The 23,389-nt window shown below is 32.3% G+C and overlaps 1 protein-coding gene across 3 annotated transcripts in view; it reads right to left on the bottom strand.

The window, feature by feature from the left end:
• LOC109606177 (1-phosphatidylinositol 4,5-bisphosphate phosphodiesterase classes I and II-like) overlaps nt 1–22,701 on the bottom strand; it is a 40,448-nt gene extending 17,747 nt beyond the window's left edge. For 2 of the 3 annotated variants that reach the window (XR_007548742.1, XM_049970239.1), the window contains exon 1: nt 22,191–22,701. Coding sequence is in view for 2 of the 3 variants with exons in the window: in XM_049970239.1 (XP_049826196.1) it covers nt 22,191–22,310 (120 nt within the window). In the remaining variant the exon portion in view is untranslated. The remainder of the gene's footprint in view (nt 1–22,190) is intronic. The other variant, XM_049970240.1, reaches the window with a different exon arrangement.
• Nucleotides 22,702–23,389: the final 688 nt, after the last annotated feature.

Raw genomic sequence — 23,389 nt, 5'->3', positions numbered from 1 at the left:
TGTTATGGTAGTAACTTGATCAAATACTCGTCAGGGGATGTAAACACGTTGACATGAGTCAGGGACGAGCTTACATTTGCACAACGATTCTTTTCCCCATTCACGCCCTTAAAGTGACGGCGCCTTTTACTTATTGCCAGGCTATTGACAACAAAAAAAACATTGCAGACAGATCGTTTTTTAGGCGGTGCTCGAAAGTTAATTATCTGTGTAAGAATTTGGACGGAAATCCGTTCTCTCACTCACCCTTCGCCCTAAATATTTCGCGGCGACGTAAAATGCAATACAGATTTCCATAAAAAAAAATTAATTTTCCAGGCATCTTCCCGTGAAATTAACAGTTTCCAGAACGAAGATGTGGCGGTGTCGAAATAATGAGAATTTTTGATTTGGGTCCACGTCAACGGGAACGATAATCCCTTAACGAGGGTTGACAACTCGTATCACTTATACACCTAGTATCAAATTGTAAAACATTTCGAATGCGTCGAGATTGAAATAAAACGACTTCCAGTGTCTTGCGGTCGGCGATGACGAGGGTGGCGACTTTTGTGTGCCGCAAAAATACACACAATGCGTCGCCGTCCCCGGCCGGCCGTTTAATTAAATTGGCGCGTTGTAAAATCGGTTTTCGGGGTGCGATAATTTATATTGAAATTTTCGTACAAAAGGTCACTTCTGACGTTCCGACGGTCCGGAATCCTGTTCGAATTAATTTCGGGCTAATTTTCAATTAACGAACTGTGTTTAATTATAATTATTGCCGGAACATATTTGCTATGACGGCTTTGTAAAAAGGGAGAGAAGGAGTGATAATGGTTATGGAAATGTAAATCGCCACAGGGCTTTGTCGGAGGATCACTGTTCCGTTCTATTCGACTTAATGGAAGTGAATTGCGGGACGATAACGAACCGTTCTGAATGCGAATTAACGTCCAGTTACTATTATTGATTTGGACAATGCATTCGTTATCGCCACGAACTGTAAAACTCGACTGCTTACATCGTCATCAATTCCAAGGTGCACTTTGTGAATGTATTTATTATTACATCGATTATTTTCTAGCAGCTTCTGGATTATTTAATCATACTTGTCTTATACTTTTTAACATAAACCACAAAATGTAGAAATTATTTAAATAGCTAAAATTTACTGCCAACCTCGACCATTCCTACACAACATTGCATATTTAGGATATACCCCAGAAATGTCTTAAATATTTAAAAACATCCATCTGAAATGTCAGAGACATCTCAAGATTCGTGAAGCTGTAATATTTTTAAGATTTAAATTCTACTCTGCTCCAATAATAATTGATTATTAATAAGAGACAGAACAAATAAACGTATACTTTCTTTGTATATTAATTTAAAAATAGGCTTTTATTTATAATTGTTACAAAAAATATTAAAATATATTGTTATTCTAAAAAAATAAGAATTAACTAGATTTAACGTCCATAAAAAATAAAAATTTGAACTTAACATGGGATATTTCGACGATTACTACTACTGAAAAGAGTAAAGACCCTCCACATCCTCTAGTTTTTCGGATGGCTATGATGATCCCTTAAACGTCTCCCAGTTGTACTTGAATAATATTGATAGGCAGTGATATAAGTAGACTTAATATTGCACATAGTGTAATATTATTATATTCTTACTAGTAGATGTGGCTATTATGGGATAGATGGCAGTACGGACGCACAAGTGTGTATGCACATGCGCGCATGTTACAAATGCGTTATAAAAGTTAACAAAACTAAACATTTATAATAAAACCAAAACCAACTGTGATGTTATGCTTAGGACTTGCATATAAAGGATGATAAAGTAGAGTATCATGCGCTTGTTGAATAATATACTATTATTGGATCATCTTAATATCGAAGACATTTCATATTCGGGAACGTGAAGCGGCAAACGTAAAAATGAATGTAATATCGGGTACGAGTGGATGTTTTCCAGCGTGTTTTATCGTCGTGTCGCCACTGAATATCCGATGAGTTCGCCGGTAGAATTTTCACGTGGATAACCGCACGACGCCTCAGCAATTGCTATCGACGTGCATTGAACGGAAGCACGATGGAATTTTATCGGTGTTTTTATGGTGGACATGTTTATATTAACAACAATTCGAAAACACGTTTAATAAACATAATTCGAGCCGTCCAACGTGAAAATAATTAAGGTAAAAGTGTTGATTGAGCGGTAATCGATAGGTTACGGAAGAAAAATACTCGAACAAGTAACATTTGAATGCGAACCGACATTTATGGGTCATAAAAACAAATTACAGTTGTCCCTACCGGCACGATATCGCGCGCTTAACCAAATTAAAACCGAAATTAGCTCTTCTTAGACAAACACGACCGAACTAAATCGATTACTTGTTTTTTTTTCGCTCCCACACGATAATCCGTTAATGCAAACTTTCATTTCTGGGTGGCTCTATGTAAATTTACTTAGATCGTACAGAAATAGAACGGTGGGGGGGGCGCTTATCAACCCCATCTTGCCACCACCAAATAATTTATTAGGCGCAATTAATTTAATTTCCTAAATGGAAGAAGTAAACAGGAACGGGGTTGCAATAAACGCGATTAGTTAGCACCGAATTACGATAAGAACAATATTAAATACATTATCATACTTTAATAGACAATAAGTGGGTTGTTTTATGTAAGAGCACGTAATTTTTATATTTATCTCCATAAATACAACCGACTCGATTCGTCCTTTCATCATCTACGTTAACTATCCCTCTATTTCGGCCCGCAAATTAACCATAAATCCAATCTTTACGACTAATTATGCGTTTCTGCATGCTGTAATCTGATACGGTTATTTTTGTGACGATAAATCAGTGAAATTTTCAGGAACACACGCGTCGGCTGATGGACAAGTATAAATAACTCAGGGTGATTTGTTTTCACTTATGTCGCGAACACACAAAAACCTAAATCTATTTATAGTTATAAAATTACGATCGCCCATTTCGAAAACCCAATTTGCATAAAACGAGCGAGAAAATGATTTCGGTGAACGTTGCAGAAAATTTATGTCGATAAGTTTTCCAATTAATTAGATGCTGAGTGTGGGTGATGGACGTGGGTGAGGTTAATTATCATTAAGATACTACAAAAATTGTACAATTGAGACAACCACTATTACAGGGCACAACTTCAATATTTTTTGCCTGTTTTTTCATGACACTCATTCAAGTTGCATTCGGCTATTTCAGAACCCTAAGTCATCATAAATTTGAATAAAACGTACCGAAATGCGAAGAAACAATTGATTTAGATAGAGACATAGTGTAATTTCATTATATGCTTATATGTGGCTATTGTGGGAGAGATGGCAGCACGAACGCATAAGTGGATATGCACATGCGCGTATGTTTCAAATGCTTCTGTACTTCTTGAACAGATTGTAGTGCATTGTTGTCGCTTTATAACGGTGAAAATATTCGAATTAGTTGAAAAATTTTGTGTTCTTTGTGACTGAATTATTGTTAAAATACTATATTCATTAATTAAAATATTTTACATTACACGTTATATTCCCATGGTATATCAAAACACAAATTTATTGGTATGCTCATTATATACCGTATCAAAAATGATGAGCGTGTCTACTCGCATATTGAGACGGAACATCAATACCCCTTTGTAAACAAAAAGGAAAGATATACATGCAATTATGTGGGCGGGCCGAACTGACTGGAGGGGATCATTTGGTTTTGCTGCGTTTAGCATGCGGTTCGTCTCCGCAGACGTTGTTTTTAGTATATTTTATTTAATTTTTGGGATACATTTTTATTTTCAAAAAAGTAGTTTATTTTTAGAATACTTATTTTTGTTTTTGATATACCCTCAAAAAATATTTCATTTTACAGATTGAAAATTATACAAAGTTACGGAATTTAAATGGAGCATCCGAAGAACTCGAACTACATCCCTACGCATACGGAGAGTTACTAAATGCATTCGCAAAGATTAATTTACATTGTGCGCCGGCGCGCACCAGCACGGCGCATTGTCTCTGAGAGTAGGGATTCTTACTACCGGGCAAAACTTTTCTCTCTTTGTCGTGCATCCATCTCTTACAACATCCAGACACGAAGAGCATTTTTCGTACGGTATATGTCGCAGCGCGGTCAGGATTATCGGCCATTTCGAATATTAAATAACACACAAATAGTCCTTACAATGTAATTGAACTAACAGGTACAGGATTATAACTAATAGTCAAACAATTAGGAGTCGTATGAAACGCGGTGATCCCGACGGTTATGCCAAGCCAAGCCAAGACTTCTACACAGCTTCCCTGACGGAGCTTAACTGTCCGCCCTCGCAGGTCTCCTCTACCGTCACCCTCGGTTCGAGTACCATCCCCTGCTTAGCACTTCCACTGATTCCACCCAAGTACTATAAGTATGCAACCCATAGTACTACTTGCATTTCACATGAACCCTCCGACATATATATTTTCCTTTACAGTTTATTTTCATTTTTAAACCATATAATTTTTTGTTAATATTATATTAATGTATTATTTTAATGTAATTATTCGACTTTTATTTTTTATAAAAATTATTCCCCTTTATAAATTTACCGAATTATTAAATATTTTCTAAATTTATTTAAATTTTAATTAGATATTAAACTGTCAAAGAAATATAGAGTAAATAAAAAAATAATTATTAAAGTCAAATTAGCCAAATTTTATCTTTTATATAATTCAACCACCTAAATGGCCAAAGTTACACATGAAAAACAAAATAAATTACATATAGACATATTCCTCTACAAATTTTATTAAAACTAAAATCTGGCAACTATGCGGTATAAAATCTAAAGATACGATTTCAAATCAAGTTGACGCATGCGCTAAAAATATTCCTTATAGTAGAGCAATATTACCAAAGTTACATTCGGCCATTTCAGAACCCTAACTCATTATAAATTTGCATAAAACGTACCGAAATGCGAAAGAAACAAGTGATTTAGGTAAACGTTGCAGAAAATTTATGTCACTCCCATTTTATTATTGCGTTTTATTAGTCGATCAAACGCAGGAACGAGTGTTAGTGATGGAATTGGATGAGGTTACGTATATAAGAACTTGTTTTGTTTTCGTTTCAATAAGCAACGCGTTTTAATAAATTCTAAATAATAGAAATGGTATGCATATCTGTAGTTATGATAAAAAAAACTGGAAAAAAGTAAAATATAGGCAACCAACATTGCGAAAGACACACAAGTTCGATACTTCAGGGTCCTTCACAATTCCAATTTCGACTCTCCAGAGCATCTTGAACATAGTTAATATGCAGAGAGCGCAAGGGCTCTATTAAAATCGCCGTTAATAGTTGTGTAACCTGTTGAGAACTGAGGCAGTAACAGGTCCAAGATTTTGAGGGCTTCCATTTCAATTATTGCTCTTCAGTTTCCGAAGAGATAATCTTGGTAATTACAGTTGTATTACATCTGTGACTGACGAAAAATCGATCTTGTTTTTTATATTAATGTAGAGAGATGTGTTTATGTGCATATCATTCGGCTATATTATATTTTTAGACGAGATATGTTTATCGAAGTAATAAAACGAACGACTTGCTGAAAATTTTAATGGGTGTTTACAAAAAAATTTTACAATTACACCCGAATTTATTACCTAATAGTCGTTTTAATTGTTTTTATTCGGTTAAGAAAATTGGGCTAAAGAAACCAGTGACGTAGGTATATTTTACTTGTTCAAATAATTTGACATTAGGATCGATATAGTAGAAATCTAAAACATATTTAATCAATTAATTAAAACTGACAGTAATTATTTATCTCATTAAAGAATACTTTAGGAAGCTTTTAGAGCCTCAATTTTTCCTTTCCGCTTTAATTATTTTCGACGTATTTCCATATTTTGTTTTTCCCAAACAAATCGAACAAAACAAAGACAAGTGAGCAAGAGCCGAGCGCATAATTTTTCGGCCGGTTACCGAACCGCTAATTGCTTTATCTATATGCAAATCGCCCCCCCGCAACGTTCTAATTGTCTTCGAATCGATGCCGATTTTCGAAACGTGTCTTCCGACGGCCGTAGAGCGCAACTAAAAATAGACGGTGGGAGGTATTAATCACCGAAAAGCAAGTAAATAGACAGTTTTCCTATTAGAGTGGAATTTTCATGGGCACAAAGCGAGCCGAAACGGGACTAGGTGGCTGCCTCTATCGATCTGTGCTGGTCACTGGCGTGCCGCTCTCGCTACCGACTCCAAAACTTCGTCGCCGCGTCGGGAAATGCGACTTTTCGCACAAAAAAATACACACTCAACTGACGGGAAATTTAAATCAACCGTCACCATTGTCTGGGAATAAATGCAATTGCCCCAATCAATCGGGTTTTCAATGGCTCTTTGTGCGCTTTTGCTTTTGTAATGGCTCGAGGTGGCACGTTAATTAATAACCTTTACGTTAGATACCTGCTTTACCGGCCCTTATGTCAATGAAAGAACTAATTATTTATTCACTATGGAAGATGCTGATATCGTATTTAAGGTTTTATTTAACACTCTAAACCTCAAAACTATTTTCTTCTAACATTAATTGTCCTTAAAGTTCTATGGTAGACACCTACTTTACCGACCCTTATGTCAAAATTGATGGGAGCAAATTGTTTATTGACTAACCAAACAGATCAGATAATCTGAGAACAATAACCCAAAGGATATATTTATCTCGAATCGTAAATACGCCTGACGTAAATTACGAAAACTATAAAAACAAGTAGTAGCCTATAAATCCAATGTTAAAATTAAACTGCCGCAATAAATCCCCCCAAAGAAAGCAAAATCAAGTGAAACTAAAGCAACAAAACAAACAACGTCGAGTTTTTGAACAGTCCTCGTAGGTTATATATGGTTGTTTAAAACTATTTAGCAGTAAAAATGATAAAAAAGTGCATCGAAGCGTGCGGCAGAATCCCCGCGCGTCTGCGTCCGAAATCCCTTTACAGTCATAAACCGATTTCGGGGGATAATATCCCATAAACATTTCAGAAATTCCCCGGCTAAATGCCTGCCGGAGCTCGCGCTCCTGCACTCCCCCGCCAAAATCCTCCCGTGGAAGACGGAATGGGGGAGGACGGACGGCTCATCAACGCGGCGTGTCGTAATGAAACCGTCTAAGTAATCAAGGGCCCCTAAAAATCCTCCGGAGCGAGACAAAACATCCTCCACATGTGATTAAAACGGTTTAGGTGGAGTGGCGTCTCGCGCGAGGCCACTTCGCCACCCCGACGACACTTTTGCACTCTTTCAGTTGCGGTAATTAGCTCGTTTTTCTTTTGTTCGCCTGCGGGTCTCCAGTTTTAAATTGTTCTAATGTAAACGCGTTGAGGATATGATGTAGGATACCTACTTTATCGACTCTTATGTCAAATTGTTATTACGATAACAATTTTGTTTTATGGCGGACGTTAAGACTGATTTGAAGAAGTACAATTTCCATTAGTGTTAGAAAAATCGTTTCAACCGAACGGAGAGAAAAGGAAATGATTTGGATTGACTCCAAGTTGTGTCATTTTTTTCCAATCGACCAAAAACCGACCGATAAATAAAAATGCCTTTTTAATCAATATTTTCAATTTAGCCGTCATCAATTTATAATGAAATGTCAAAAGCAGCACATCATCGACTATAACTGATAAATGTTGATAATATTTTCCACCCTTATCGAAGGAGAAAATGCACTTTAACGTTACATTTTTATTTTCAATTTCCGGGTACGAACATAACAAAATATAAAAGTACAATAATTCTAAACGTTTCATATTTTTTAAAAAAGTTTCTTAACACAAATAGTAAGAGTACATCCTCTTATAAAAAAATATTAAAAATTATTAATAGTGTCAGGAATATTTCTTTACTTATGAAAACATTAAGTAAATTTTGTTAATAATTATAAAAATTATTAATATTTTCAGGAATTTCTTAAGTTTTCTTTAAGCTTCTTCTTAGTAATTATAAATGTTTCAGTGAAAAAAGTACTTACAATTATTAATATTTTCTATCTATCTATCTACCTATATCTTCTTTTGAGTTTTTTAACCTTCTGAAAACTAATAGTAATAATTTTGAATAAGCTTGTGACAAATTATTAAAGATTGTTATATTTTCGGGAATTTCTAGAGATTTTAACCTTATAAAAACAAATAATAATGTCATATCTTGAGTTAAATATTAATATTTCCGAGAATTTCTTGAATTTTCTTTAACCTGAAAACAAATAGTAATTGTAAGTCTTCCAGTGAAAAAATTATTGAGATACATTAATATTTCTACCTTCTAAAAACAAGTAATAATTTTAAATGAACTTGTGAACAATTATTAAAAATTATTAAAATTTTCAGGAATTTCTTAAGTTATCTTTAGGTTTCTGAAAACAAGCAGTAATTATTAAGTTTTTTAGTGAAAAAAATATTAAGATTTATTAATATTTCAAAGAATATTTTAAACTTTTCAACCTTATAAAAATTAATAGTACTAATTTTAAATCAACTTGTGACAAAATATTAAAGATTATTAGTATTTTCAAGAATTTTTTGAATTTTTAGCCTTCTAAAAAGAAATAGTAATAATTTAAAATGAACAAATATTCAATCAATCAATTTTTAAAGATTATTAATATTTTTAGGAATTTCCAAGTTTTCTTTAAATTTCTAAAAACAATTTGTAAATCTTCCTGCGAATAATTATTAAAAATTATTAATATTTACAGGAATTTCTTAGGTTTTCTTTAGGCTTCTAAAAACAAGTAGGAAAATAAGTATGCCAGTGAAAAAAATATTAAAATTTTATTAAGCAATTCTTAAACTGTTCAATCTTCTAAAAACTAATAGTAATAATTTTAAATCAACTTGTGACAAATTATTAAAGATTATTAATATTTCCAGGAATCTCTTGAATTTTTAATCTTCTAAAAACTAATAGTAATAATTTTAAATAATCTTGTAATAAATTAAAATGTCTATCTTTATTTTTAGGAATCTCTTGAGTTTTTTTAAATTTATAAAAATAAATAGCAAATAATTCTAAAAAATTATTATAATATTTTCAGAAATTTCTTTAAGCTTGTGAAATCAAACAGTAATTGTAAATCTTCCAATGAAAAAGTTATTAATATTTTCATTCATTTGTTAACCATCGGATAACAAATAGTAATAATTGTGAATGTAAATTAAATAATCATGTAACAAATTATTAAAAATTATTATATTTTTAAGAATTAAAGATACATAAACAAGTATTAATTATGAATCTAGTCAATATTTTCAGAAATATAGTTTTCTTTAACCTTCGAAAACAAATAATAAGTAAAAATCTTCCACTGAAAAACTTATTTAGATTTATTAACATTTTCCGGAATCTCTTGATTTTTCAGTAGATTACAAATAGTAATAACTGTAAATCATTTTATTATAAATCATTATTAATCTTTCAGAAAAGAATTGTTAAAATTTTATAATGTTTTCAGGAATTTTTTAAGCTGTAACCTTCCAAAAACAAATCATTATAAATATAAATCCTTTTATTTTTAGTTAATAGTTTAGTTTTATTAAAAATGATTCATTTTTTCAGGAATGTTTTTTTAAACTTATGAAAATAAAACAAAAAAATGTTGAATATTATAAAGAATTTCTAATTTTCTCTACCTCAAATAGATAATTTTCCTCCCACAATCAGAGCAAATCGTTTTATTAAACTCTCAACGTGAACTGATAGGAGTTGATTAACAACAACAGCAATTCAGGACGACTTTCGCAGCGTTCAGGGTTCCACTTCGTTATCACGCATTGTTCAAAACGTCGCGTAATGTATTTGTTATAACGAGCATATTGTATCCGCGAATTGCGATTAGTCTTTTCAAACAATAATTGCTTCCTGCTGAGAAAACAACGACGCACGTGCCCCCAAAAAACGATCCCCGCACCGACTCCCAGTTATAAACAACGTTTAATTAGATTCCGGCACAACAGAGAGAGCATTTCAGCTGCACCGATGCACTTGCAAAGTGCCGATAATAAAATTACAGACACTGCCGCAGTTTAATCAACTAATACATCGGGGCACGTGTGCTCATTTTTTTTGTTTTGTTTTATTGTATTTTCGAAAATTCTGCAGTCGAAAAGTGCAACGCATCGAAACGGGACAAAAGGCATGGAGGACCCGGGGCTCCTTTTCATCAAAGTAAATATGCAGCCGACACATCAAAAGGTTAGGTCCGTTATTATGTCGGCGTGAAAGGTTATGCGAACGCCCGAAAACTGTCGGTATTTTTAATTTTCTCCCCTCCGAATGGGTCCGTGTACTTTTATTTAAAAAAAGCAAAATCTGCATTTGTATGTGTGTCTAATTGGTCGGGCTTTATTGTGTAAAATTCAAAACACGGAGGTTCGAACAAAGCAGTGATTTTAACTTTGAAATACCTCATTATAAGTAGATATTGATTGCACCGAGAGCGAATTATCGAAAGGTTAAAAGTTGAGACACTCGAACGTTTCAGAATATTAATATTAATAACGAGATGCGAACAATGTGTTGGAGTGGCTATTATCTTTGTCGATTAGTTTATTGTGTGCAATTAATTATTGTTTAGAAAGATAAAAAATGTTACAATAGGTTCAGCTAGTACGTTTATTAAAAGGGCTTTCGTATAATATGTGTCAAGTTTAACAATACATGCTTGCTTTAAAATTGTTTTTATTTGCAACCAGTTTCTGTTTCTGCCTTCACAGAATATCAAGCATACAATTTAATATAATTTATTGAACAAAATTGTTTTATTTTAATGTATTTTTTAGTATTTTCTAAAATTACTATATAACTGATTTATTGGTGACCTTTAGGGAACTACAGGAGGAGTCACTTAACTTATTCATTGGAAATTTATGGAGAAGGGAGAAGAAATTTTTATAACAATTATAACTTGCCTTCAACTACTTTTATTATTTTTAATGAAACTTTTAAATTCTCCATGTGACTGCAAATAACTATATCCAATAGTTTTGAGACCACTAAAATGTCTGTAAAGTCAACTAATTTAATGCTGAAAACTTTTTAACATACAAGTTAATCAAGGATCATCCTATAAAGAGACAATATTAGTATTCTCAAATTTTATACAGGGTGTCCGTTATTTATGTGTATGTTTTAGCATAATTAAAATTGATTATTTTACATAAAATGAATATTAACTACAAGAGAGAAAATAGTAGTAAAAGTGAATAAAAAACACCCTGTATAAAATTTGGGAGTACAATAACTTCTTAAAAAAAATTTTAGAAAATAATTAATAACTCAAAAACAATTGGGTTGAGGTATAGCCATTTTATTTGGAATTATGTATTATTTAAAAATCTAAAAATATACAGGGTGTCTCATTGAAAATAACAGCAAATCTAGAAACATCAATATGAAATTTTATATTTGACAAATAATATGAATGCATACAAATTGACCTTGGATATTTTTATTCACATAACAAATAAAACATTTTTGATTATATATCTGTAAATATTTATTTTAATTATAGGGTGGAAAATTTTATAAAATATTAAAATATTGGCACAAAAAATAAATGGAAACCTTGTTTAATATTTTAGAATAATATTAATGACTTGATGGTGGAAAATTTTTGTTTGTTATTCCATTTATAAAAACTCTTTTAAAAATCTAAATATCTAGAAAACGACTGAAGATACAAAATCAATTCAAAAGACAATAGTTGTAAAATTCTACCACAGCCAAGCATGCCTTTATACCTGTTTATATATCTGATAACATTACATTATACTTTAGGTAAAATTACTTTTAATATACATATAATATATTGGGAATGCTTATACCAATCGAAAGATTTTTAATATTCAAGTACGTAGTTATAAGTAATTATAAAAAATGAATAACGAACGTATAAAATTTGGAAGTACCAATAATAACTTCTTGCTTTGTGTTTCATTGAAAGTAACAAAATTGATTGAATTTTGTTCAAAATGGTAGTTCAGATTAAATTGTAATTTCAAATCAATAACATTTTTAGCTCTCCATAAACTTTTAATAAATAAGTCGGGTAAATCACATGAATATGAAATTTTATATTTGACAAATAATATGAATGCATATAAATTGACCTTGGATATTTTTATTCATCATCAATAAAAGTTTTCCAACATTCTTGGTAATATGTTTGTGAATATTCATTTTAATTATAGAGAGTGGTGTGAAAATTTTAAATCATTCCATTTGGAATAAAATATTTATAAAAATATTGGCATTTAAGATGGAACACAAAATAAATGGAAATACCAAATACCTTGTTTAATACTATCGAATAATATGAATGTCTTGATTGTGGAAAATTTTGTTTGTCATTTCATGTGTAAAAACTTTTTTAAAAAACTAAATATCTGAAAAACAATTGAAGGTACAAAAACAATTCAAAAGGTAATAGGTGTAGAGTTCAAAATGAAATAATATTTATTTGGTTTAAATTGAAAAATCAATTAAATAATCAGGAAACATACGTAACAACTGAAACTAAGACTTTAGATTGATATGTCTCTTAATTCTACATGATAAAGTAAATAAACTTCATCAATAATTACAGGATATGTCAACAAAATAATAAAGTAATTTAAAAAGAACGTTATCACAGTGCATAATAAATTATTACCCTGTGGCATTGCGGTTTAAAGCCATTCAATACCACAATAACATAAAAACATGGTGACATTATGAAATTAAAATGAGACAGTTTTATTTAAAATTTATAATTAAATATTTAATCCACGGAATATAATGTTTGACTAGTTAAACAGCCTCGTTTGTTACATCAAAATCATGAAGAATAATGATTACTGACAAAGCTACTAATTAATTTAATTTAGAGGCTATTTAAGTAGTTTGACAATTTTCAAAATAAATATGCAAGGTAAGGTAAAATTGTTTTAAAAATGAGGTCGGCACGAGTTCATATGAGTAACATTAAACATCGACTTAACAACATTTTTTTGCAGCACAAAAACCTGTGTATCTCTCTGGGACTTCCCCAAAGTAAAATAACGTAGGGCTTGAGGCTGTGACACTGCACATAGCAAGATTTGGATATGATTACAGCCTACTTAAACAATTTATTCAATGTGTGAATGCCACTTACACAATCTTTAGCAAAAAAAAATTTCTCTTCTGTTTCCAAAGATGAGTCTTCAGTTTAATTTTGTGTAAACCTCTTCAATTATCTTCTTTTTTATTCAGATTTTCTATGGATAAATTACTCAGGTGAGTCATTTTTTCTATAAGTCAAGTTATAATTGCTATAGAAATTCAAATCAATATTTTTCACCCTGTATAAGAGAAAATAATCTGAAATTTTTAACAAATATTATGAATATATATACAAACTGACCTCTCCGGATATATTTACTCATCAATACACATCTGTCAAATGTACATTTTTGATAATATTCCTGTAAATATGAATATGAAAATGTTATCATTTAAAATAGGGAAAAATATAAACGAAAATACCACCAAATACCATATTTTAGGAAACTATTAATGTGTCTTTTTTGTTAACCTGTAACGAAGAATGAATTTTTTGTTTGTGTAAATATCTAAAAATCAATTGAAGATGTAAAAATAATTCAATATGATTTTAATTGAAATATCAATTAAAATAAAAAGACAGGAATATACATAATAGCTGTAACTAAAACTTCATTTTCTCTTTTAATTCTCTATGGTAAAGTAAAGTTTATTATCATCAATAATTACAGGGTATGTCAACAAAATAAGAAAGTAATTTAAAAGGAACATAGCTACAGTGTATAATAAATTATACCCTATGGCCTTACAGTTTAAAGACATTCAATACCAAAACATTATGAAATTAAAAATTATAATTAAGGATTTAATCCACAGAATATAATGTTTGACTAATTAAAAAGCCTCTAGTAGCTTAAATTAATTAGCTGCTCTTTTGTTTTTTCTTCCGTCAGTGCTCATTACTCTTCATGATTTCAATGTACATGTTTGACAGTTTCCAAAATAAATATGCAAGGTAAGGTAAAAATGAGGTCGGCACGAGCTCATTTGATTAACATTAAACATCGACCTAACAACATTTTTTTGCCCCACAAAAACGTGTGCATTTCTCTGGGACTTCCCCAAACTAAAATAACGTAGGACATGACTCTATGACATTGTATGTAAGATGTGGAGATGATTAGAGCCTACTTAAACAATTTAGCCAATGTGTGAAAGCCAACTTAAGCAAACCTTAGGCCAAAATATTCCCCTTCTATTTCCAAAGTTACGTATTTCAGTTTTATTTCTATTAAACCTGTTTAATTATAGATTTTGTTTTTTTTTTATTCAGGCTTTCCATGGATGAATTGCTCAGGTGAATCACCTTGCATTTTACAAAACTGTTTTCTGTTAGAACTGTTGTGTATTTGTTTTCCGATAAACGTCAGATTTTTACAGTAAAAACAACGTCTCAAGCTTTAGTTAATTGAACAACGTATTTCAGTCCGAATAAAACATGTCCGGAATAAACCGGCCGATTTGAAATGGAACATAAAAGAAAACTGTGGCCGGCAATATTTCAAACGAAGAATCATAACATGTCACAAGTCTTAAGTGTTAAATTGGTCTTGCTTGACACAATGATGAGCATATAAAAGATAATTGTTCCGATATTTATGTCCATTTTACGGTTAAAAGCGCTCCGAAACAATTTTAATCCGTCCCAACATCCAATTAATCTATTTTTACGCGCCACGAATTCATTACACCGAATATCCTGCATGTCGAAATATTGAATTTTTTTTTAAACAATGTTTATCTGACCGGCTAAAATACCTGATCTAATTATAAAACGTGCACAACGGAATTTATATTGTGTAACTCGAACGCGGAAATATTTACATACATGTGAAACATAAATAAATATCAACAGTGGCTTCAGTTTTCGAGGCATAAATCAACGGTCAACATTATAAAATTTTAATTAACCCACTTACAAATAAATAAAACAAGTCGCTACCCATTCATTTATGGACGGTGCATCGAAACAAAGACATAATCTGATTCAAAGACAAACTATTAAGTGAATTTGAAACTGTAACACGTTCAACAGTGTAGAGTACCTGGGGCGGTAATTTTCAACCATTCTGCGACGTCACTAATTGACGTGTAATTAGTTTTAAGCAAAGTGTTCCTGTGCGAATAAAAGCTAATTGTATCTACGGTCTAATCCACCAATAACGCAACAACGGCGACTAATTAACGCTACAACAATTACAAATCTGATTTTACTCATGTAACTACCGACCAATTAGTACTACGACAACCACCGTCTCCAACAAAGACGTTAATACTAACAAGCCTAAAAATATGATCAGGAAGAGTTCGACGTTGAATTTTCATTAACCCAGATAGGAATAACGTCCAGGTTCGATTGGAGTGACATTTGAAGGACTTGGGCGAAAAGACACGCGTTTTTCCGTTGGCGGGGGTGATTTATAAAGGTCGAAGGGGCGCGCGTCAAGGCCGCAACATCCATTCGACGAGTCGCCCGTGTCAATTTTATTGGCGGAGGCAAATTTAGATGTCCCGGAGGAAAGAAGGAGGTCAATTGTGTGGACAACTCGGCGATTTATCTTCTTTTTCTTAACTCACGTCGGTAATTACGTTTTGCAACCGCGACCGAAATTATTAACATCCCGTGGGGGATGCCCGGACTAATCGGAATGATTTTTCATTTCTTATTTGATTGTCTGAAAGTAAGAATGAGCGGGTTGTTTCGTTAAAATATAAAATGTATTAACGTTTAATTTTTGCCGGTTTTTGTAATAGTAAGTAATTTGATGAAAAATTTATAAAATTTGGTAAAATCTTTTAAACATTACTTTCCACACAGTGTGGGAAATTTCGTTCACATTTAGAAAAACGTATTTATAAAAAAGTTTGAAAAAAATACATCATGTGGGTGTATCATATAACATCAAATCAATCAAACTTAAAAAAACGTTATTTACTATTTGGCAAGGGTGATTCACCTTACTCATTCAGGAATATACAACTACAACTAAAACTACAGATTTTTTTTACTACTTTATGGTAAGGTAAAGTTTATTATCATCAATAATTGCAGGATATGTCAATGAATTAATAAAGTAATTTAAAAGGCACATTTATACTCTATGGTATTACGGTTTAAAGACATTCAATACCAAAACATCATAAAAACATGGCAACATTATGAAATTAAAATGACACAGTTTTATTTAAAATTTATAATTAAAGTTTTAATCCACAGAATATAATGTTTGTCTAATTAGAAAGCCTCTAGTAGCTTAAATTAATTAACAGCTCTTTTGTACTCATTTATAAAAGTTGGTAGAACCTTTTACACATTACTTTTCACAGTGTGATAAATTTCGTTCGCATTTAGAGAAACATATCTAACATAAAAATTAGTAGTTCTACAAACATTTTTGTTCAATCTGTCAAAATTTTTGAAAAAAAATGCTCAATACTTTTTAGATAAAGCACATCATATGTCCATTTTATTTGCAATTACAAGTAAAATTTAAAAATACAAAATTATACAGTCTATTCCATTGAAAACAAAATTAATATCACTTTCAGGGAAACCGGAAATGAAATGTTGTTCAAAAAATATTAAAAAAGTAGTTAAAATTCAGTTATAATAGTTAAAAAAATTTTAATATAATACCTTCTTTCGTTCTCCTGAATATTTTTTATGATATCAGAGTGATTCATCTGACTTATTCAGATGAATCACTCTGATATCATAAAACAACGAAATAATTTTTTTTCTGTCCCGGAAAACAGAAAACTGGTTTAAGATATTTTTAATTATAATTTTAAAAATGCCATCAGATTTCATCTGACACCTCTAACTTTTATATTGAATTTAGTCATTAGTAAAGAAATGAAAATATCATTTGAGGTCAAAATAGTAATTTCAGGCCTAAAATCAAAATCTAATTAGCCAGAATTACCCATGATTCGACCAACCTTCTTATAGCTGCTTAATCCGTCCCTAGACCCATATTACTTTCTATCTACCTCTACCTTGCCCGACTCAGTATGTTATTGAGCTTTCGTGAGTAAAATTGTTCTATTATTTTGTGTAGATTTTTGGCACTGATTACAATTAAAATCATCCACAAGCAGCAGTAATTATTTAAAACATTCAAGTATTTTTTGTTGACGTGTAGCAAATACACTTTGAAATAAAGTAGAACACCTTTTTTGACTTTGTGATAAGGGCATATCAAGCATACAATGGATATTGCTTGAGAGATCAAAATAAATCCCTTCTTCTAAAGTTTGGCATACTAATTAATGAATTGGAGAGAATCACAATGACTATTTTTTATTCGTACATGTATATTATGTTAATAGGAATAACATACACAAATGAACATATCCTAGTTTAAATTCAACAATAAACAGTCTCCTGTGCCGTCGGAAGGTGGTACAGAAACATAAACGTCCGAGGAAGAAAACGACAATAACTTTATTCAACAAGAAACGACCCCATAAGAAATCTGGACCTCTCAAAAGTATACCGAATTGTTTGCATTCATTAAACTAAAAGAATGTACTGTGGAAAAGGATGACTTCAATTTACCTTTCCTATACTCTGTTGAGTATGATCTTTTGTGTGTAAAATTGTTCTATTATTTTGTGTACATTTTTGTTATTGATTAGGAATAAAATGCTGCACTAAAACTATCCACAAGTAAAAGTATCTGTTTAAATTATTCAAGTTTTTTGTTCCCTTTCGTGATCTACTATATATTGGAGATCACTTGAGAGTCAACATTGTGACTGCTACTTTTGACTCATACACACCAAAGGTATTAATAGAAACAAAATACACAAATGAACAATCTTAATCAAAATTCAATAATAAACAGTCTCCTGTTCTATCGGAAGATTAGGTTAGGTTAGGGTTAAAGGTACAGAAACGTTAACGTCCCCTGAAGAAAATAACAGTAATTTTTAAGTGGATTTGATTATTCCTCAACCCAATAATCAGTAAGAACTAAAGTCTCAAATGTCCATTCGAGAATCTATAAATTTAGCTGTGCATTCAAACGATTACAAGAATAATTATTAAAGATAAGAGACTTTATTGTCTTGAAAAATTGAATTTCTAATAATTTTCCAATTAATAGTTAGAAGTTATCAGTAAAAAGTGATTTAAAAAGAGTCAGTTAATAATTCTTTAGTTTTAATGAAGGTAACAGGTTTAAAATAAAAATCACTTTACTAAACTAATGCGTATTTAATGAGGACAAATAGTTTAGAAATACATCTATATAGTTTACGTCCATTTTTCCCGCAAAGGAAGGAAACGGCCGCGATTTAATTACATCCAAATAAATAGTTGACACATCGATTTTATCGTGACGTAAACGTAGTACAAAAATAATCTCAACATTTTAATTACGGGTTTATTATCGAATCGTTCCTCCCCTGATTTCTTCCAACAGGCTGACCAATTAATCGACACCCACAACTCTTTATCGTTTTGCGGCGAACTGTGCCAATTTCTTATCACACACACACTTCCTCGTAAACAATTGCTTTCCCACAGTAATAGTTCGATATGAATCAAGGATAATTTAAATTGTTTCGTGATGAACAATTACGCTTTTTTTTCTCCCAGGCGGTGATTGATTGATTCGTGTTTGCTTTAACATAATGTACGTCTATTTCTGGACTTCTGCGAACGTTGATACACAGTTATTCCAACAAAGAATCTAACATAAACGTGAATCACGTTTTCTCGATGGTCACATTTTTTTGGAAAAGTATTTTTCGCTTAGTTCGTTTTAAAAATCACCAGATGTCACCGCAGATTTTTGTACTTTACTGCTGGGACAACCAACAAGGACCTTTTTTATTTTTAAAGTGTGACCGGAAAGTTTGATGAGATTATTTTTCGCACAGTTATTCCAACACAGAATACCTAACAAACGTGAATCACGTTTTCTCGATGGCCACATTTTTTTGGAAAACAGAATTTTGCGCCTAGTTCTTTTTAAAAATCACCAGGTGTCACCGCAGATTTTTGTAATTTACTGCTGAGACAACCAACAAGGATTTTTTTTATTTTTAAAGTGTGACTACTGGGAAGTTTGATGAGATTATTTTTAGCAAAGCCAAATCATTTGCGACATCTCGTTTTATGGTTTATGTAAAAATAAATCTATGCCGGTTTTAATGTAAACCAACAGAAAGACCAACAAACAAGCGGTGCACGAAATATGCCACTTTTCTTGGGTGTTTTTCGACTTCACCCACAACTTTATTATTGTCATCGATTGGAAATTATCTGTGGAATTTCGGACGTGGAGATTACAACAAAAATAAAACACGGTTGTATTTATACGAATGTTAAAAAATAAAACAATGAGCGTGATGCAAGTTTAAAAATAAACACAGCTTTAACATAAACGTTCGGATTTAATGGACTCAACTCGAGTAACTGAAGTTTTGTCGGAAATTTATGTTACGTGATAATAATAATAGTTTTTTTAAGCGGTGGAAATTTCAAATCCGTTTTGTTTTGGGTTAGAGGAGATTAACTTAAGAAAGGTTAGTTTCTGTTTGATTAATTTTTAGCCTTTAACGTAATTATTTGTTCCAACAATCAGAATCTAAAATTAATAATTAATCATTCACACAAGTTAAATTAAATATTTTGATAGTAACAAAACGCAAGGTTAATTTCCGAGCGTTTTAAATTCAAACGGCGTGGTTTTTCGTCGATGTGTGAAATAGTGAAAGTCGTGTTATTGAACGGTTTTGAAAATGCTGCGCCCGTTCTTCGTCGGACAAGTCGGTGTTTTATCAAAAACGCACTCGGTTCAGTGTCAAGGACGGTTGACGTTTTACTTGTGGGATGATAAAATCGTTGTTGTGTTGTTTTAAATTTCCATTTGCATAATTTTTAGATTTGTATTACGCGGTACATTTCAGTTTTTCGGCTTGTTATGCCCGATTGTACGCGACCATGAGTGCAATTAATAAAACCAACAAACGCCAACATCTGGTTTTTTTTTTTTGGAAAAACGGAAATACAAACATGCCAGACGTCGACACGTTAATGTTTTATAAATACGCTACAATACAATCATATTTGTGTTTGTCAAACAACGTTGTGTGTCCGCAAAGTGTGCCCACTCTTAAAACACACACGAGCAAAAATAGTTTGAGCACTCGAATCAATTCTTATCGGTAATTGAAAAGCATCCCTCTGGAAGAATAGGGTCGATTCGTGTTTAACATCCCCGCAATTTTAATATTACACCCGGACTGGCGGTGAAAGTAGGAAAATTGTCTGGAAAACATCGTTTTAATTATGTAAATGGATTCGCCGATGGTTCGAGTAAATGGGTTGAAGGTTTTGGGTTGAAATCCGGATGCATTTATCGCGTGCCTTTTATGCGGTCTAATGGCGTTTTTATGGATGCCACACGGTGAAAGTTATGCTTTAATCAATGGGAATTCGTTCGGCATCAATGGATTCGATTTCTTCGCTTATTTTTCCTTACAAAATACATTCATTATTTAAGTTTCAAAGTTTGTTGCCAACTAAAGGGAACTTGGATAGTTATCGTGAAGCTTTTAACTGGATAATTAATTTGTTTTTCAGCATACTCGAATGTTTCGGGATTTATTTGGTGCGCAAACTAATAAACTGCGGTAAAATTTTTACAATGTATAATTTTTAAACTAAACTAAACATGCCAAACAAAACTTCCTCACAGTATACTATAAATTAACTTAATTAACAACATTATTTTTAAATTCAATAAATGAAACCCTAAAATTTTGATTATTTTTTAAGGAATGTTTTATTTAATATCAACGTACATCGTTAACTGTTTTTTACACTGCAATTATTTTATAAATATCCTGGTCAATATTAACCTTGAAATTACGATAAACTTTACAACGGTTCTAGATATAGTTTTTTATATTCTTAATCATCCATTTCTTAAAATTTCAATTTAACTTTAGCTATTAAAAATAGTTTAGAACAATCGACCTTATCAGTAAATAGGTTCATAAAGTAATTTATCAGGACCTAAGAATTCCAACTGATTATTTTCTGTAGTGATTTATGTTTAAAATAATAATTTAATAAATGGAACTAAACGTTAATAAAATTTATTTTTATGCTTCACAATTTACATATTTACTGAGATTTATCAACGTGAGTATGTTTAGTTATTTTATTTTTCGAGATTAAACGATTACATCAATATTTCTCAACGTTCTTTGTATGTGAACTGATAAACTTCACACAAGTTACATGTGATTAATACAAAAGACGCCAAAATTGTAAATTCATTTCATAGATTATTGCACAATCTGTGATAATTTCATTGTAAATATTTCTAGTTGGTTTGTTTAACAGTGCAATAAAAGTTCGAAATCAATACAATTTATTACTCATTAAATGTGCTACATTGTTTAAATTACCATATGAGGAGTTTTATAATTGATGGCAACCACATAGTCTGCATTTAGTTTGTTTAATTATAGAGAAATCAATAAAAGAGTAACCTTTATAGAATTGTTTGTGTTAGGTGTTAATGAAAGTAACAAGTAGATAAAAATATGAACAACTACATGATAATTCCGGAAAGCTTTCCGCATTTATTCACCGGTTTAGAATGTGTACGATGTAAAAATGTCAAAGGCAGAAAGAAAACACAGGTTGTAAGGACATTGAGGACAAGTTTTCAACAGGATCTACCATCAACAAGTGCGAATTTTTCATTGCAACGTTGGGCGCCAAAATGTTTTATTGATTTTTCAAAGGGACGATTAAAACGGCCACCGATTCCGAATCCTCCCTCTAAAAAGAACAATGGACACGATTAAACGCAAACATAATCATTAGATCATCGATGCACAATAAGATTGTTGTTGTTGGTCGTCGGCGAAGGTCGTTATTAAACCGTAATCGCGTGCACCAGGTATTACAAAATGCAATACAAAATAATAGCTGGGTGTAGAGTAAAAGTATGGAATGTTTTTGGCTGTTGACGGGAAAAGATTGGTTTCGTACCTCGTCCCATTTGATGAACTTCTCGCCGTTGACGAGAGGCTGCGGCACCTCGATGGGCTTGAGGGAGACCGCGTTCTGCTGGGCCTGCGGGCCCGTCCTGCTGCCACCGCCGCTTGCCATCGCCTTAGCACGTCGACCCACAAACGCGACACATCGTCCGACAAATCCCAAACGTAACTTACGACCGCCGTAACGGCCAGACTGTCATTCCGGTCCCCGTCAATCGATTCGCGTTTTTTCACCGCTCCCGCGCCCCTTTCGCGGCCAGCACATCGTTCCGCCCCCCCGGATTGTCCGTTTCCCAATTAAATCCTATTCAATGTTTGTTGTGTGTGTGTATGTGTGTGTGTGATGGGTGTCGGTGAGAGGCACACGGTGTCTATTCGGTCCGATTTCGAGCGAGCGACTGGGCTGTTGATCCGACGACGGATTCGGTCGTCTGGTGCGGTTACTAGGCCAAGTGGCTGCGCGCATGACGGCGGCTTCGGTGGCCGCGGCTCGAGCCGTGCCCCGCAACCTGGATGCTGCCTCCGACTCCTCAACCTTTTCCCCTTTTCCTCAACCATTTTATGCACAACTACAACCGTAAAAGTGCACTTCATTTTATCTGATGCCTTCATTCAGTCACTCAGTCCCAGACCTAGACAAATGAAGATACGATAAGGTTACTTACTGGTCGATACTAAATAATTGTTAATAATGTTTCCGTTCTATACACAGTCAAAAAAATATTGTCTTCTTCTAATTCTAAGGATTATCTTATCTTCAATCCATTTCCTGTCTATTGGAGACGCGACGGTTCAAGTCCGGACCTTTAGAAGATAACACTCGTTATTCCATTTGTGCCCTTACAAGCTCAATTAAATCAAAAGTGATGGATAAACTTAAATTGATTGTTGAATAATTCATAAATACGTGTCGTAACAATAAAAGACTCTTGCAATGAACCCATCACATAGAAATGATGAAATTAAAAACTCACTGGTGTTAGTTTTATACAGTTTACTTCTTAATTAAGAGATGAGTTCTTATCGGTGTTGGCTTATTCAAATTAACTACTAATAACTATCCTTAATCTAAAAATAGTTAATACATCTAAAAGGAGAGCTTTTAATAGTGACTTTTTAATTGACTTGTTGAGATTCGAATTATTGCTGAAGAGTTTTGAAATTTTATATTTTAATTAATGGTGTAATTTA

Source organism: Aethina tumida, chromosome 7 (genome assembly GCF_024364675.1).
Source record: "Aethina tumida isolate Nest 87 chromosome 7, icAetTumi1.1, whole genome shotgun sequence".
NCBI classification, from domain to species: Eukaryota; Metazoa; Arthropoda; class Insecta; order Coleoptera; family Nitidulidae; genus Aethina; species Aethina tumida.
The sequence above is the reverse complement of the archived record's forward strand: the minus strand, read 5'-3'. Positions and strand labels throughout refer to the sequence as shown.